The 16,238-nt window shown below is 36.7% G+C and overlaps 1 protein-coding gene across 3 annotated transcripts in view; it reads right to left on the bottom strand.

Annotated features, from left to right (window-relative positions):
- Spata6 (spermatogenesis associated 6) overlaps positions 1-16,238 on the bottom strand; it is a 111,090-nt gene that overhangs the window by 48,653 nt on the left and 46,199 nt on the right. For all 3 annotated transcript variants that reach the window (XM_029539926.1, XM_021200450.2, XM_029539927.1), the window contains 3 exons: positions 13,544-13,624; positions 8,792-9,085; positions 3,485-3,572 (listed from right to left, as the gene is read on the bottom strand). In XM_029539926.1, coding sequence (XP_029395786.1) covers positions 3,485-3,572; positions 8,792-9,085; positions 13,544-13,624 — 463 coding nt within the window. The remainder of the gene's footprint in view (positions 1-3,484; positions 3,573-8,791; positions 9,086-13,543; positions 13,625-16,238) is intronic.

Here is a 16,238-nt window from a genome sequence, read left to right as displayed (position 1 = left end):
AATCCGCCTGCCTCTGCCTCCCAAGTGCTGGGATTAAAGGCATGCGCCACCATGCCCACATACTTCATCTCTGATTCAGTCCTCATTTCAAAAGCATGAAAACAATGCTTATCTGTGTTAGAATCAAAATCCAGACTTACATTACATAAGCTGTGAGAGATGTCAGTATAATAGCTACCAAATATTAGCGTTGAAAGCAAATCCTAAATCTCTCCTCAAATAATGACATCATAGAGTACATGGACATTACTTAACTCAGAACTTGATTTAAGCTGCATTATAATCTGTTAGATTGTTAGATTTTCAGTAAGCAAGTCAGAATCCTAATTTGTTATTCCCCATAACATATTCTAGTCAAAAGTTTCTACATTTTATTCTCTCAACTTTATCCAGAATATCTATAGGTATCAAAGATACAAGATGTTTCCTCGATGTCTTGAACCATGCTAAATGTCAGTGAAAATATTAATTTATTTCACACAAGGTTAATGTTCTCAACTTACTATCAATAGGAATCAAATTATTTCAACTATTCTTCAATATTAAAATAAAAGTCTAAGTCTAAATCCTCTGAAAGTAAATATACTTATGACCACAAACAGCAGAAGAAATCAAAGTTTAACAAGGTCATGGTTTAAGAGAGAGAGAGAGAGAGAGAGAGAGAGAGAGAGAGAGAACACCTAGGTTTAAAGACTGAGAGATAACAATTTTCTGGAAACTAGTATATACCAACAGTTTCCATATTAACACATTGATATGCCTTCTGCTTTTCACAAACCATTTTTAAAGTCAGCATAATTTGACAGCCTCATGATTTTCTTTCATTTTTTACAAATTAAGCTTATACTCTGATGTTCAGTTCCCCAATGTTCACATTTAATCATTTTCACCAACAATTAGGAATCAACTAAACTCTAAATGCAGGAGACAATGAAGATAAAAACCATAGCCTGTGGACATAGATAACTCAGAATCTATTTTAGTTACATTGTACAATGTTTAACAACAAAAACATAAAAGATCAGGTTAGACATAGGAAAGATACAGGCAATTAATAATATAAAATATATCAGAGGGTAATCCCTCAAGGTTGAAGACAATAAAAAAGTTTTGTCAACCTAGAGAAACTTGAATGGGGCATAGATTCTACTTAGGAAGTTTGAAGAAACAGAAAAGAGCTAACTCAGATACTATTTTTGATCTTGAACTACTTCAAACATAGGGTTTCTTTATCCATAAAATGGAAATAATAAGTCTCTAAACTTTCATAAGGTTCCTATGATAACAATGAAATCTAAGTAGCTGTTAGCAGAAAATATTCTGAAATTCTAGTTATTGCTTCTTATCTAATAACAGCATGAAACATGTTAAAAACTAAATGTCTGTACCTCCTCCTGTAAGATTCCTATGATGAAGCCCTCACTCCCAGTGTAATGGTTTTCTGGGAGGTAATCTCATTTAGATGAGGTCATGACAATGGGCCTCAAAATCTAACCATTGTTCTTGGAGAAGACATACCAGGGACCTTGTTCTTAGTCACTCCTTTCCTGCTCTGCCTTTCCTCTCCCTCCTACCTAAACAAAGTCAAGTGACTATTCAGTGGCATGGTAGAAAATAAGCTATCTTCCCAGCATCTTGGTCATGGCTTTCTGAAGCTCCGTAAATGCAGAACATGTCATAATCATTTGCTTATTAAATGAAGCATTCAACAACATTTTGTACAGCAACATGGACAGCCTAATATAATGAATATAATGAAATTTTCTTATTAACAAGAAATATGGAAAATAAAGGTATATTTAGACATAAAAATCTAATACTAAATTATAGATTTCTTAACTATATACAATAGACAATTGAAATGATCAAATGCTAAGTAGTAACTAACAATCAGAAACCATTTCCTTCTATGCCAGCTATAAGAGAACCAGACCCATTGAATCTCACAGAATCATTCACAGTGGTACACCTGTAATAAATCTACCTCAACACCTTTTCTCTTACCCTAACTGAACCTTACCCACAGGTTCATATGATTCATTTCCTAGGGACCAACTGGGACCTCAAGCAAGGATTTAAAGAGTGTTACTCTAAATTTAAATATTTCTATATAAACTCATTCTTTTTGTCAAAGTAATTCTCAAGCCCCAGTCTGACAATTATAGCTAAGTTTCCTATGTGTCAGTCTCTATTTGGGCAACATCCATAGTGCTCAGCTACAAAGGACACTATGACCTTCCTTTGTCATGATGCCATAGAAATGTACCTTGCTCTGTAAGCTGTTTACTTACTACAAAAATTACCTGCCATGACTGTATCTGCTTGAATATCCAAAGAGCCTCTGCTATGCCCTCCTTTACTGTCTCCAATCCATGGTCCCTTATCTAATGCCCACTCAACACATTAAGTCTGGTCTCGGCTGTCCTGTGAATCTTCATCAAACAAAGGGAAATGTGGCTGCCATAACTCACTCCCTGCAACCACATACAAAGCTAGGATATATAGGTTTAAAAGACAAAACTAGAGTTCAATATCTCTCTGACCTGGACCGACAGGCCATTCATTCCCCAGTGACAGGGTCCTGAGATTCCTCTTAGAGAATAAGGAGAAAGATCAAGTTTGGGATCATAGGTCTTGCACAAGTTAAGCCTTATGCCAAGCAAGCTTATTAAAAAGGGTAGCATTTTATATACTGTAACAAGAGGGAAATGTAATAGTTCACAGAAACTATAATACAATGGGACTAAGAGAGGCTATCAAACACTGTTGCATAAAATTAACACAGGATATCTAAATAACATTACAGACTAAGCACACAGTGGCCTTTGGGCCAACAACCATAGTAACGGTGGTATTAAAAGTTGGGTTCTCAGAATCTGAAGCCACAGATTCCCCAAGGCCCTGGCTCCAGGCCATTAGCAATTCTGTCAAACATTTCTGGTTTTAAAGAAGGATCTCTCTCTCCTCTCTCTCTCTCTCTCTCTCTCTCTCTCTCTCTCTCTCTCTCTCTCTCTCTCTCTCTCTGTGTGTATGTGTGTGTGTATGTATGTATGTGTGTATATGTGCATGTATGTGTGTATATGTGTGTGTATGCGTGTGTGTGTGTCTTTCAAACCTATAACTAAGTTATTTCACTATGGTGTTTCTTAAAATCTATTCTATAAATTAACTAACACATGTTAAAGTGAGAAATGTGTTTCATAGTCAAATTAGTGTAGAAAATGTTGAGTAGAACACAAGTTATTTTTACTGAAAAGTAGTATAGTATTCAATAGGATAAAATTAGTTAATATTTACTTTTAATCTCAAAGAATTAAATGCTTTTAACAGCACAGAAATCGTATTCTTCCTAGGAAGTACATATATAAGTCTCCATCAAGTCGTAAAAACTTTTATCATGATATCCAATAATTCAGCAAAAGAAATATTTTCATTAATCAATGCCACGTAAGGCTCAGCATTAGCATAAGCAGTTTCTCCTTACCACTGTGCATCCTGACCCATCCATCTCGTTCACAGTCTCTGCCAGGTGATCCAAAAAAATTGTCAGTCCTGGGACTCGGGGGATCAACCTAGAGGAAAGAGGATTTGCAGTGTGAATGAGCACTTCAACCTTCCCTTCCCATTCTCCATCTTACTGCATTGCTAAGCAAGTAGAAAGCATATGCCACACAGCAGGTGAATTCCACGGTGCCTCTGTGTTCCAAGGTCAGAGTTTAATCGCTTATGCACAATGCATTTTTAACAAAGCTGAAATTAAATGCCACCAAAAAAGAACAAATTTGCAGTTGAGAATACACTACTCTGTTTCATTGTTTGTTTGTTTTACATTAGACAAAAATAAAAACACCCTATAGTGACCTCCTCTGCCTTCCTTACAGAGAGTCTACCAATTTTCTACCTGGTCTTAGCAAACACACTGAACTGAAATACTGCCTTTCTTTGCTGAGCATTTTGTAGTTGACAAATAAGGTCAATTACATTTTCTAACTAACAATAAATATGTCACAGTGAGGTAAACACATCAAAAGATGGACTACTGACCAAAACTAAAACCTTCTGTGAATCAAAGAATAATAAAACAAGTAAAAAGTTGGATATCATCCTTAGTGAGGTAACCCAATCACAAAAGAAGTCACTAGATATGCACTCACTGATAAGCAGATATTAGCCCAGAAACTTAGAATACCCAAGATACATCTTGCAAAACACAAGAAAACCAAGAAGGATGACCATCATGTGGATACTTCATTCCTCCAAGGAACAAAATACCCATGAAAGGATATAGGTACAGAGACAAAATTTAGAGCTAAGATGAAAGGATGGACTATACAGAGACTACCCCATCCGGGGATCCATCCCATCATCAGCCACCAAACCCAGATACTATTGCACAGGCCAGCAAGATTCTGCTGAAGGGACCCTGATATAGCGGCCTCTTGTGAGGCTAGGCCAGTGCCTGGCAAACACAGAAGTGGATGCTCACAATCAGCTATTGGATGGAACACAGGGCCCCCAATGGAGGAGCTAGAGAAAGTACCCAAGGAGCTGAAGGGGGCTGCAACCCTGTAGGTGGAACAACAATATGAACTAACCAGTACCCCCTGAGACCGTGTCTCTAGCCTCATATGTAGCAGAAGATGGCCCAATCAGCCATCATTGGGAAGAGAGGCCCCTTGGTCTTGCAAACTTTCTATGACCCAGCACAGGGGAATGCCAGGGCCAAGAAGTGGGAGTGGGTGGGTAGGGGAGCAGGGGCCGGGGAAGGGTATAGGGAACTTTTGGGATATAATTTGAAATGTAAATAAAGAAAATAACTAATTAAAAAAATATGAACTGCAATAAATAAATAAATAAATAAATAAATAAATAAATAAATAAATAAATAAGTTAACTTGGGATAAATGAAAACGTAGACCAGGTTTAGAATTTCAACTTAAAAAACCCAGTTATGTTATGTGAATATGCTTTTGTTTTAATCCTAGGTGTTGGATATGGGGCTGCTTCAGAGTGTTCACAGCTGCTAACTGCTAATTATGATTGTCTTTTCCTCTACAAGGGTCATAATTTTTGCCAGCTGCAAATAGTTTCTGTCTGGAATTTTGGTAACTCTAGAGAGGATGTAAATGCGATAGCCCTAAGAGGGCGTGGGGTGGCTGCTGTTCCTCCTGCTGCTGCTGCTTCCTGCAGCTGCTTTTGCTGTTGCTGGAGATATTCTGATGATGGAGATTGAACTTGCCCCAAAGAACCCAATACCCCAAACCAACAGGAAGTAGTTTAAAGAGGTATATGGCCCCTTTCCCACCCCTTCTCTCTCCTACCTAGTGTTGGCAGGTTGGAGGCAATTGGTGAGGAATAATGGTTGGAAGGGTTGTAGATAAAAGAACCCAATAAAGTAGCCCCAAAAGCATGCCAACAATCATGTATCTGATAAGAAATTATTACCTAAGTCATGGAAAATTCCTACAAGTCAACAATAGTAATAAAAAAGGTTGTAAAATGAGCAAAAGACAAGTAGAAATTCTAAAAGGTATTCACTAATACATAAAAGATGATTAACATCATCGTTCTCTAGAGAAATGCTAATCAAACCACAATGAGTTACCACTCACACCAAGAGGACTATAGAGAAAATTAAGCAGGCTTGAGCTAATGCTTGCCTGTATCCAAGAGGCCCTTGTTTTCTCACTACCACAGAAAAATGAGAGAAGGGGAGACAAACAGAAAAGAGAAGGTGCGTGTGAGAATGTAAGAACTGCTACCCCCTGACACAGGTTGTGGGACTACAAACTGAGGCACTCTGAGGAACACTTTGACAAGCCTTCAGGTTAAATATACAATTGCGGCATGACTAAACAGGTCTATTCCTGGGTCTTTACCCAAAAGCACTGAAAACAATCATTTATTCAAATACTTGTATACACATTGCTAATAAAAGCATTGTTTGTAGTAGCCAAGCATGTAAGTAACACTGGCATCTATCAACAGACACATAAGCAAAAGAGACATATATCTATACAATGTAATATCCAGTGATAAAATAAAGGCTGCAAACACATGTAACATCAATGAATTGTGCTAAGTTGTATGACTCTTTTTAGGTGAAAAAGCAGAACAGACAACCTTATAGAGACAAGATTAGAGGCTTTGAGAGCGGTGGGGAGCAGGTAGAATGGGAGAACTTCATGAGCACATGTTTCCCAGTGGAAGGTCTTAAGGAACATGAGAATCCCCTTGGTACCACTGAGTTGTAGGTTTTAAGATAGTTGGAATGGTAAATTGTGTGTGTTTGTATAAAACCAGCAAAGCAAAAAAGATTATGTTAGCCACAAGTGTTGGCTGACTCATCTAGGGCAATCGCAGCAATGTATTCTGAGCTTGTTAACTGATTCTGAAAGTCCCTTCTTATTTAGGATTGTCTTTTGTGTCGGCCATGTACTGTTCATTTCATTAAGGTTTTTGCATATGTGTGCATGAAATTAAACCTCTTTTGCTACCAGTTTTCTAAGTACTTCTGAAACCATGAATGGTTGTCAGTCAGTCCCTAAATTCTCTTTAAACCCAACGCCTACTCAATAATATAGTCAATTTTTACATGTATACTTATAAGTACACATTTTTGTTTACAAAAAGCTAAGGGGAAAACCTCTTAAATAAAAGTTATATTTTTTTTGTTTTATTTGTTTGTTTCTGAGAAAGAGTTTGACTATGTATCCCTGGCTGTCTTAGAACTTGCTATGTAGACCAACCTGGCTTTGTATTCACAGAGACCCACTTACCTCTCCCTCTTGAGTACTGGGATTAAATGTGTACCACTCATGCAGTCCTGGATATCACAACAGCAAGGTTAACTAAATAAGACCTGAATAATTCCAACACATCCATGCCAGCATGGATGGGGAAAATCTCACAAGGTCCAGATCATGGCTTTAAAAGAAAAGCTATTGACAACCTGTGGCTGCTGAGAGGGAGAATTGTTTTTCTTGAGACAAGCCCTCTGATAGGTTATATTCCCAAGTACATGCATATACATATATGTGTGTGTATAAATATAAATATAAATATATGACAATAATTATGTAAGAAGTTATGTATTTGGGGGATGTGAAGAATCTGGAGAAAGAAGGGTGGTAAGTGATGTAACTACAATATTCATGTATGAAATACTCAAAATTTTTGAAAACTTAAAAATGTAACTTAGAAAACAGATTCTGTTGAAAAACAAAAACACTTATGAAGTATACTGCCTTGGGAAGCATTAATAAACACTTCAAGAGCAGTTATTTCCCAAACATCTATATGTTTAACTCCCATAATCCTTCTTAGCTTTTATATACAGATATTTTAATTAAAATGCAATTAGTTGTTCCTTCAAATTAGAAGATACTATAGCCTTTCTTTTCCATTTAATTTGTAATTCTAGATAGTATTAAAGGTGTTCTCAAATTTCCATCAGAAATACAGGCAAACTAATGTCTGAATAATATTTGACAGGACCGAAGTTGTGATGAAAATTAGAGAAACAAGACTATCTTTAGTGCTGGAGAGATGGCTCAGCAGTTAAGAACAGTAGTTGCTCTTCCAAGGACCCAGGTTCTGTCTGTAACTCCAGTTCCAGAAGATCTAACACTTTCACACAGAGAAACATACAGAGAAAACAACTAATGCACATAAAATAAATTTTTAAAATATATATATACATATATATACATATATATGAATATATTTAATAGATGGTACCATATAAATACATGTATTACACTATAATTTTATAATTACAAAATTTACAGTCAATAGTTTTAAATTTCACTAATTTAGTCCAAAAGAATAAAGGGTTGATTCTTAGGCAAAAATAAAGATGACATGAAATGTTGCATAATTTAATTTTTTTAAGTGTGGCACAAAGAAAACTCAAGAAATTTCAGATATAATATATATCTGAAAGTTCTATATTTAAAAGTTATTTGACTTCCAAAGGGATACATCCCAAACTTCTAAAATATATAGATAACTTAGAATTAGCAAAAGTAAATACTTTCTTCTACATGCAATTAAACCTAAAAGTTTGATTTAAGTATATTCAAATACATAGTATTTCTGTTAATAAAGAAGATTTTGGTAGAGTGGCTTTTAAGGTAAAAGTACTTTACAAAACTTCAAGAAACTGAGACAGCCTGTGACTGTGTGCCAGACCACACTCTACAGTTAAATCAAGTCTGACTTTTGTAGACATAAAGCTCTAACTTCCATCAGGCTGTGCATAGAAAAATTAGAAATAATTTACCCACAATTCCAAAGCCCCTCCTCCTCATGCCCATTAATCAAGGGCTAGTTTCAAAGATTCAGGAACCAAAGCTTTCCCAAAGAACTTTCTCTCAGAGGACATCTACTTCCACTATCATTCTTTAAAAGGCTGGAATGGAATCCTTCTTATAGGAAACTTTGTTTTCTCCTTTAAAATCCTACTTTAGCATCTTAGCATCTGTGTCAATTACAACCAAGTTCAACTATAGAGTTATAACACTGTCCACTGTGTGAGAGGGAATAGGTACTTAGAAGAGCTGATATGGCATTCATAATGGAGCTCGATCCCTCAGCATTAAAGGCATAAAGGGGGAACAAAAAGCATATTCATTGGTTTTATGCTAGTTTTCTACCTCTAGCTTCTGGCTAAGAGTTCAAGAAAGAAAATTATTTATATAAGCTACTTATTGAAATCCGTTTCAGCATAATATTTTAGTGGCAGAGTAGATTTGATAAGTTTCAAATGGAAATGCTTATGAGCACATACATGTCTAATCACAAATGGAGGCTTATCTGTTTCCTTTTTGAATTCATAGGGTCCTAGATTTAAATGGGCCAGCCGCCGCCGAGTGTCTTCGGAGAGCTCACACATCCGTCTCTTTGTGTAGGGAGATGGAGAGTGTGACTTTGAGGAAATCGTGGGCTGTTCGTAGTTCTTGGTGTTTATGCAATATTTACTCCTCTCGGGTGATTTGGACTTTTTCTTCTGTGATCTTGATGTTCTGCATTGCAGTCTGCCGTGGGATTTTTCAACTGGAGCTGAATGGTAAGTAAATTTATCCTAAACATAAAAAATAAACGTTCATGTGGGCAGAGGGTACTTTTTAAAACTCTACAGATGGAAAAAGAACTTTTAAGAGTAACTCAAAATATACAAAAGCTACAAAAATCATCTGGACCTATCATTATCTGTGCTGACCCAGAAAAAAATCAAATCCATATTCTCCTAGTTAATAAAGTTTATTGTATCAAACATCTTTCTTAAGTCTAACACAGGCTTAATGCAAATTAACTGCCAATGTTTAATTACTTGTAAAATTTCAAGACATAAACTCATTTTCAAAATAAGTCAAAAACTTATTTTTCAGTAAGCTAAGGATATAATGCAAATAATATTTATTGTTTATATTACATATTAAAATAATAGGCTATCCACTTTAAAAGAACTAATTTAATTTTAAAAGCCCCAAGCCAAGCACAGTGTAGTCACATGTCTGGTCCTGGCTAGGGCACTGAGGCAGTTTGCTCCTGGGCAACAAAGGACCCTTTTTTAAAAATAAACTTGTCTAGCTAAATGTAAAATCATGAGAACTACTAAAAATAAGTCTTATTCATTCTTCTGTACTCATATATAACATAGGTACAACACAATAATCTAAAGTACTTAATGTCTATTTTACCTGTGTTTTACTTAAATTACATGCAATATAGAGCAGTATAAAACCAAGACATAACTTGACAACTCAAGGACAGATACAACACCATTTTTTCTGAGTCTATATTTTTTATAAATGTAAATATGCATAAAGCAAAGATTATAAACTTTAATAACTAAAACTTGTATTTTCTTATAAATATGGTAGGTGTCTGAAATTTTTTTAAATGTAAACTAAATCTGAGCCAGGCTCAGCAACATATAGTATCGAGCTATGTAGAAGGCTGAGGCAAGACGGCTTCTGGTGCTTCAGAGTTTTAAGAAAGGCTGGGCAAAATAAATGAGGTCCTGTCTAAAATAAAATCTGATAGCTACAACTTTGCTGCTCTTCAGGTGATCATTCTGCTACACTCTGCCTTACAAATGCCTTCCTAGTTAGATTGGAAGTAAACCATATATTTCTTCAGACACTTTCTAGAGTCATGATTTTAGTTAGGATAAATAAATAGCTAAAGATCTTTATCTTCTTGACTTCAGTCCCTTAGAAAACCACCAGTCCAAATTTCTTATCCACTTTCTCAACCCCTTCCCTATGTATGAGGATTAAGTGAGAAAAATATGTATGTGAATCAAAATAAGGGCCAATTTTTTCCAGTCAGTAATACAAAGAGAAAAAATCAGAATGTTTCTAATGAGACCAGTCTCTGAGTTCTATACAGGCCAGTACATCAGGTCATTTTCTTCTTGGTGTGCCCCAGGACCTTCTCCCACGTTGGTCAGTGGCTCCAGTGGGTATAGCAGGCCTCTTCTCCCCTTCATCCACCTCTATGACATCACGCTGACTCTCATAAGTGAGTCATTCTAGAACCACAAAGGTTCTTTGAGGCTTCCTAAAACATTCATGTAGCACTTCAAACACCTAGAATTTGGATCAGCTTTAATCAATTGTTAACCACAGAATTTCTCCTCTGTACAGATCCACTGCATCTGCTGTCTTTTCACAAAAATTTCTTTTCCTCAACCTATTTCTTCTAGGATGTGTCTGTCATTAACCTCTATGTTGCATGGTCCCTGGCCTTCTCTCTCCTTGTTCTTTATATATTGTTGGCGTCCAGGAACAGCTAAATTCCTAAACTCATGCTTAAGTTGTTTTGTACATACACATCTCTGATTATACCCAACCTCAAGATATCATCTTTCTTCACTAAATGTTTTGACTTATGTACATTTTCTTAATGAAGTTACAAACATCAGGGCATCTGTGTTGGGGTCTCTCGCCTCCACTAACCACTCTCCCTCTAAACATTATATTGCGCCCCTTGCAGACGGACAGGATTGCCACTAAGAGGACCTCCCCAGATCTCCCAGAACGCAGCGTCTTCCGTCGTCATCATCACCGCCCACTGTCACCGCCCACTGTCGTTTGGACCAACCACTAACGTCATCACCGCCCACTCATTTGGATCCGCCTTCCAGACACAGCTCCGCTCATGATCGGACCTCGCGCCATTGAGAGAGACAGAGACTCGGGGAAGGGCTAAGGGTTCTTCCTTGTCCGATTAATAAATAATGCTCTGATCAGCGCAAACCGCCAGGGCATTCAATTTTCCTTGCAGCCCATTCTTATCTTAGGATGTTTAGCCCTTCAGTACGAACCCAGTCCAAGGTGTTTTCTGCCCACGCAGATACACACAAGTGGCGCAGAAACACACCCATCTGCTACCAACTCAGTGTCCAAACATGTCCATGACTTAATGCCCCTAGTTTTGACTACTAAAACATAACTGGATGTGTATACTCTTAACAAAATGACTTCCATAATTTCCTTTCCTATATCTACACCCATGGTAGTTTCTTCCCCATGATCATACTAGGCTTGACTATGAAAACTGCCTTTGATCAATAGATCACTATGTCATAAAGCCAAGTATTTAAAAAAGGCTGCCAACTCTTCCAAGACAGTTTCTACAGCAAGTGAAGAAGCCACAATGATTATTAGCCTGCTAGACAACGAGACTTACGATCATCACCCTAACTGAGGTCAAGCTCAATGACAAAGGTGAACATTCCCACTCCAAATATAATTTCTGCCAAATTCCAAACTTGGGCAAAACACCCAAATCATTCTGGCTTAGCCAGCCAATCTGGACTGAAGGAATCATTCTGTAGTCCTCAGAACTGAGAACTGCTTGCTACTTTAAACCACTGAATTTCTCCTAGAAAGTCTCATCAATAACATACTTAATATTTTGAATATGTGTGACAAACACAACGGTAAATTTGAAAATAGTACTTTCCTCCATCTTTCCCTCCCTCTTCCAGCCTTCTCTCCTTCCCTTTTTACTTTTCTTTCTTTCTCTTCCCTCCTTCCATCTCCTCTCCTCCTCTTTCCTCTCATCCTCATCTCCACCCTCCTTGGCTTTGACAGGGAACTGAACCCTGGAACTCTAGCATGGTAGGATAAATGGCCTATTGAATCATATCAAGCTGCATCTATAGACCTAAAGCATAGTTTTAAATGCTGTCTGATATAAAAATCAACTCTCTTACATCTTTATTTAGTAAAGATCAAATGACAAATAAAACAAGTAAAAAGAAAGGACAGTATTTTTTCCAGAAACTGTTAATTCATTAGCACATAAAGTGCCGTGACCCTAACTGATGGGGAGGACCTTAGAATTAGAAGGGTGCTTATGTTGTACACTTGTAATGTTTAGGCCTTTCTGCATGAATGCTTTATGTCACATTCTTTTCTATTTATTCATGAGGTATACTCCAGTTCAGAGAGAAAAACTGAATCCTAGGCAGAGCCTTTTGAACAGTTTACAAATTCACATAGTGAGTATCTCAGAAACAAGTCACTCAAGTTTCCCATATACTGTAAGCACAGCTGGTCAGACTTTCAGCATCTTTGTCCAAATGAAAAAAGCTACAGACTGACTATGGCATCCTGAATATCTTACTAACAAAGTAACACTTCCTCCAGTACTCTGGGAATTCACTGTACCTGTCTTAGCCGTAGTCACAGTTATCATCTTCAAAAAATTAGCTTTAAGACTGTAATACTGTAAACAAATTACTATTCCACTCTATCCACAATTGGCCCAGTTCTACCCCAAGTGAATCTTCTAAGCTTTGTATGTGATCAGTCCTTCATCACAGCTAGCTCACTACTACATGACTGTTAGCACTAAGAGATGACCATGGGCAAGGTCACTTGTCTATCAGAAGACTGCCACATGGCCCAGTAACAATTAGAGTATGAGGAATAACAGGCGCTGAAGCTTATTGAAGGAAATCATCACAAGCAGGAGATTTTAGGCTGGAACATCCAAGCTTGCTTTGATCTGACAGGACCAGTATTGCCACTCCATTGAACAACATTCCTCTAAGGAATTAGACACATTCAAGAAGTCATGTTCAATAAGCTTCAAGTCCCCAGTCTGAAACCTCAAATTTGCTTAAAGCTATCCTCTGCCCTCTGTGCAGTCACCTGTAACATCTGCAAAATATATGAAAGTCTCCAGGGGTTTTTTTATGGCAATTCCTAGTCTCAACATTGTACTGGCATTACTGTACTAAAATGTCTATGAAGTAAAGTAAATAACCAAACAGACATATCATGGTGCCCTCTGCACAGGGTTGAGCCATGGCCCTCTCCTGTGCCCTCTGCCTCAGGGCTGAGCATGGCCTTCTCCTATATAGGAAGATGCAATCAAGCTGCTGAGTACTTCATTACCTGCTTTACTCAAACCAAGGATTGAGGGGCAGGTGAAAAGAGATGTAGCCAAAATAAAGGGGCAGAAGCCTGCCAGACACAATCAACATGAAGCAAATAAACGTTAAGAGGTTAATCATTTCAACCTGAGTGCGGCACTTCCTTGAGCTTATCAGACATTCAGTGATCACTGAAGTTGTAGAAAATTCCAGCTTTGGAGCAATTCCCTGTAAGATTAAAAAATGGTATTATTATATATTGCCATGAAAAAGATACAGTTAGTGGTAAGAACATATTTAAAATAATGAATACTTGTCAAGACTGAGCACTGCATTTATTAGTTTGATTTGCTTATTACTTTAAAAAAACATAGTAATGATAAATGTTACTAATTAGCAGTTTCAATGCTAATGATTTTGTTAGGAACAAATATCACTTTTATGGAATGATTAAAAATTGTTTTCATTTTCAACTGTCACCCTGTCAAAGTGTTTGAAGATTTTAAATTATGATATATTAGTATAAATGTAAATGTATTTAATTGATTTCAACTCTCTTTATGTCTTTATATAATTTAAAACATTTAACTATATAATCAAGAAATGCTTACTTAGTCATTCCATAAAATCTACATACATCAACATCATTGTCTATTTTAAGTACATAAATTTAACTGTTCATTAATTTTTATTTTATCCTATTTTATTGTATTTTGATTAAAATAGAATTCCATTACTTTTGCCTTCTGTTTCATCCATCCAGATTCTTCTATACCCCCGACCCTATTAATTTTTAATGGAATAATTTGGATACTTCCCAGTTGTGCAATCTTGAGACAGAGGTCGTCTCTGAAAATTTGCTATAGAATTTTCCTATAATTTATATTCAGATGTAGATATTACTCTGTATTCTATTTCTATCAACATTTCAGTAATCAGCTTAAACATTTTGAGATAAGTGGAGAAAAGGAGATAGTTCAAAGGGACAGTTACGAAGCACCTAAAAAAAGATCTGGATGTCCACATTACACATACTCCAAGTGTTATATATGTCAGATATTACGAGATTAGATTCTTCCCAAGACAATGGAAGTCAGACACTGACCAACCCCTCTCCAAACCTTGTCTATGACCAACTGAGTTTAGAATTTAAAATATAACCATTACAAAGGGTAAATCTGAGTTGCCTAAGAATCAATATCAATGATCTACTACTATACATAATGTATTTCTCTAAAATTTAGTTAGTGTGATTCATATTCAAAAACTCAGAACTAGACTTTTTCAATGTATATATATGTATATATTTCATTCCTTTTACACAGAAAATATACTCATGATCCCAAAAGGAAAAGAAAGGAAGCAAGAAGTCATAACCTTTTTTACAACCTTACAAACTCAGTTTAAAATCCAGTGTCAGCGTGTAAAGTAAATCCTCAAATAGGTAAGGTGTTTTGGGTCAATATAGTTCCTAGAATATAGATCTTCATGGCCAGAAGACCTATGAACTTCTATTATATGACAAACACCCACTGTACACATGTGCAGCAAGTACTGGGCAGTCACTGTGGACATTCCTGTTCAAAGGGGGCAAAATGAAGATAAGAACCACTGGTGCCTAGTAGTACTGAGATCCAGACAGAGGCATAACTATTTCTGAAATACAGTCATGTGCCACTTAATGATGAAGATCCAGACTGAATAATGTATCATTAGGCAATCTATTATAGTATATACTTCCAGAAACCTGGTTAGTATGGCTTGTTGTGCAACTAAGTATACACCATAGCCATCATTGTATGTGTAGTACAACTCCAGTACAAATGCCAAGAAGTACTATCACCACCAAACCTGTGGCTTCCCACTTTAAACTTCCCTGAGTATTGATCATCACATGTGAGTTCCCAGGAGTTAAGCCAGCATTTTTCCCAGCTCTTTGAAATGTAGCATGTAATAGGACTATCCATATACAGAGAGATTTGCCTTAGGGAATGAATTCACACCCTTTGGAGGTGACAATTCAGAAAAGCAAAGGGCAAACTAGTAAGGTGGAAACTAAGGAATAAGATGACACACTATTTTGAGCATGAAAGCCTATAGAATAGGCTGGAATATTAGAAAACAGCCAGGATTTCTATTGCTTCCATGAGGTATAGTCATTTCTTCCTCAGAAAACCTTAGTGTTTGCTGCTGTAATCTCCAACTTGAGTTGGAGGCCACTTGCATTGTCAAGTATTAATCTTTATTTGAAGTCAATCATTTATGAATCTTCATCTCATCATACAACTCCTTTACATTAACATTCAGACTACTACATAGGCACTACCGCCTAGCCAAACTGACAAAATGAAATCACACCATCTCAAATGTGAGTTTCTCCATGAAGTCTTTTGCAAGAAGTAATTCCTTCATGAGTTCAATCAAGAAGCGTCTGTTAAATGCTACTTCATAAGATACTGAGTATGATTATAGTTCAAAGATGAGAATGCTGTGGAACTCCAAGTCTATAGAGGAAATACCCACCACCACTACCACATGACAACCACAGTTAAAACATATGACCACCCTGATGTTAAATCAACCCATCCATGAACCCAAGCTATCTACAAGTCACTGTGCTCTGTCCAAGCTTACCAAGAAACCCATAAAAGTGCCATGATTTAATTCCAGATAAATGAATCTTTATCACAGCAATAGGACTTACAGATGGTAGCTCAGAATGACAAGAATTCTAAAGACAAGTCATCGTTGCTTGCCAGGATCATAAACCACTGACTAGAGCACTTATTTTTACTTATATATAAATACAATTATTAATAAGGCTAGATTTATACCTCAATTT

The sequence above is a fragment of the Mus pahari genome, chromosome 6 (assembly GCF_900095145.1).
Source record: "Mus pahari chromosome 6, PAHARI_EIJ_v1.1, whole genome shotgun sequence".
Lineage (NCBI taxonomy): Eukaryota > Metazoa > Chordata > Mammalia > Rodentia > Muridae > Mus > Mus pahari.
The sequence above is the reverse complement of the archived record's forward strand: the minus strand, read 5'-3'. Positions and strand labels throughout refer to the sequence as shown.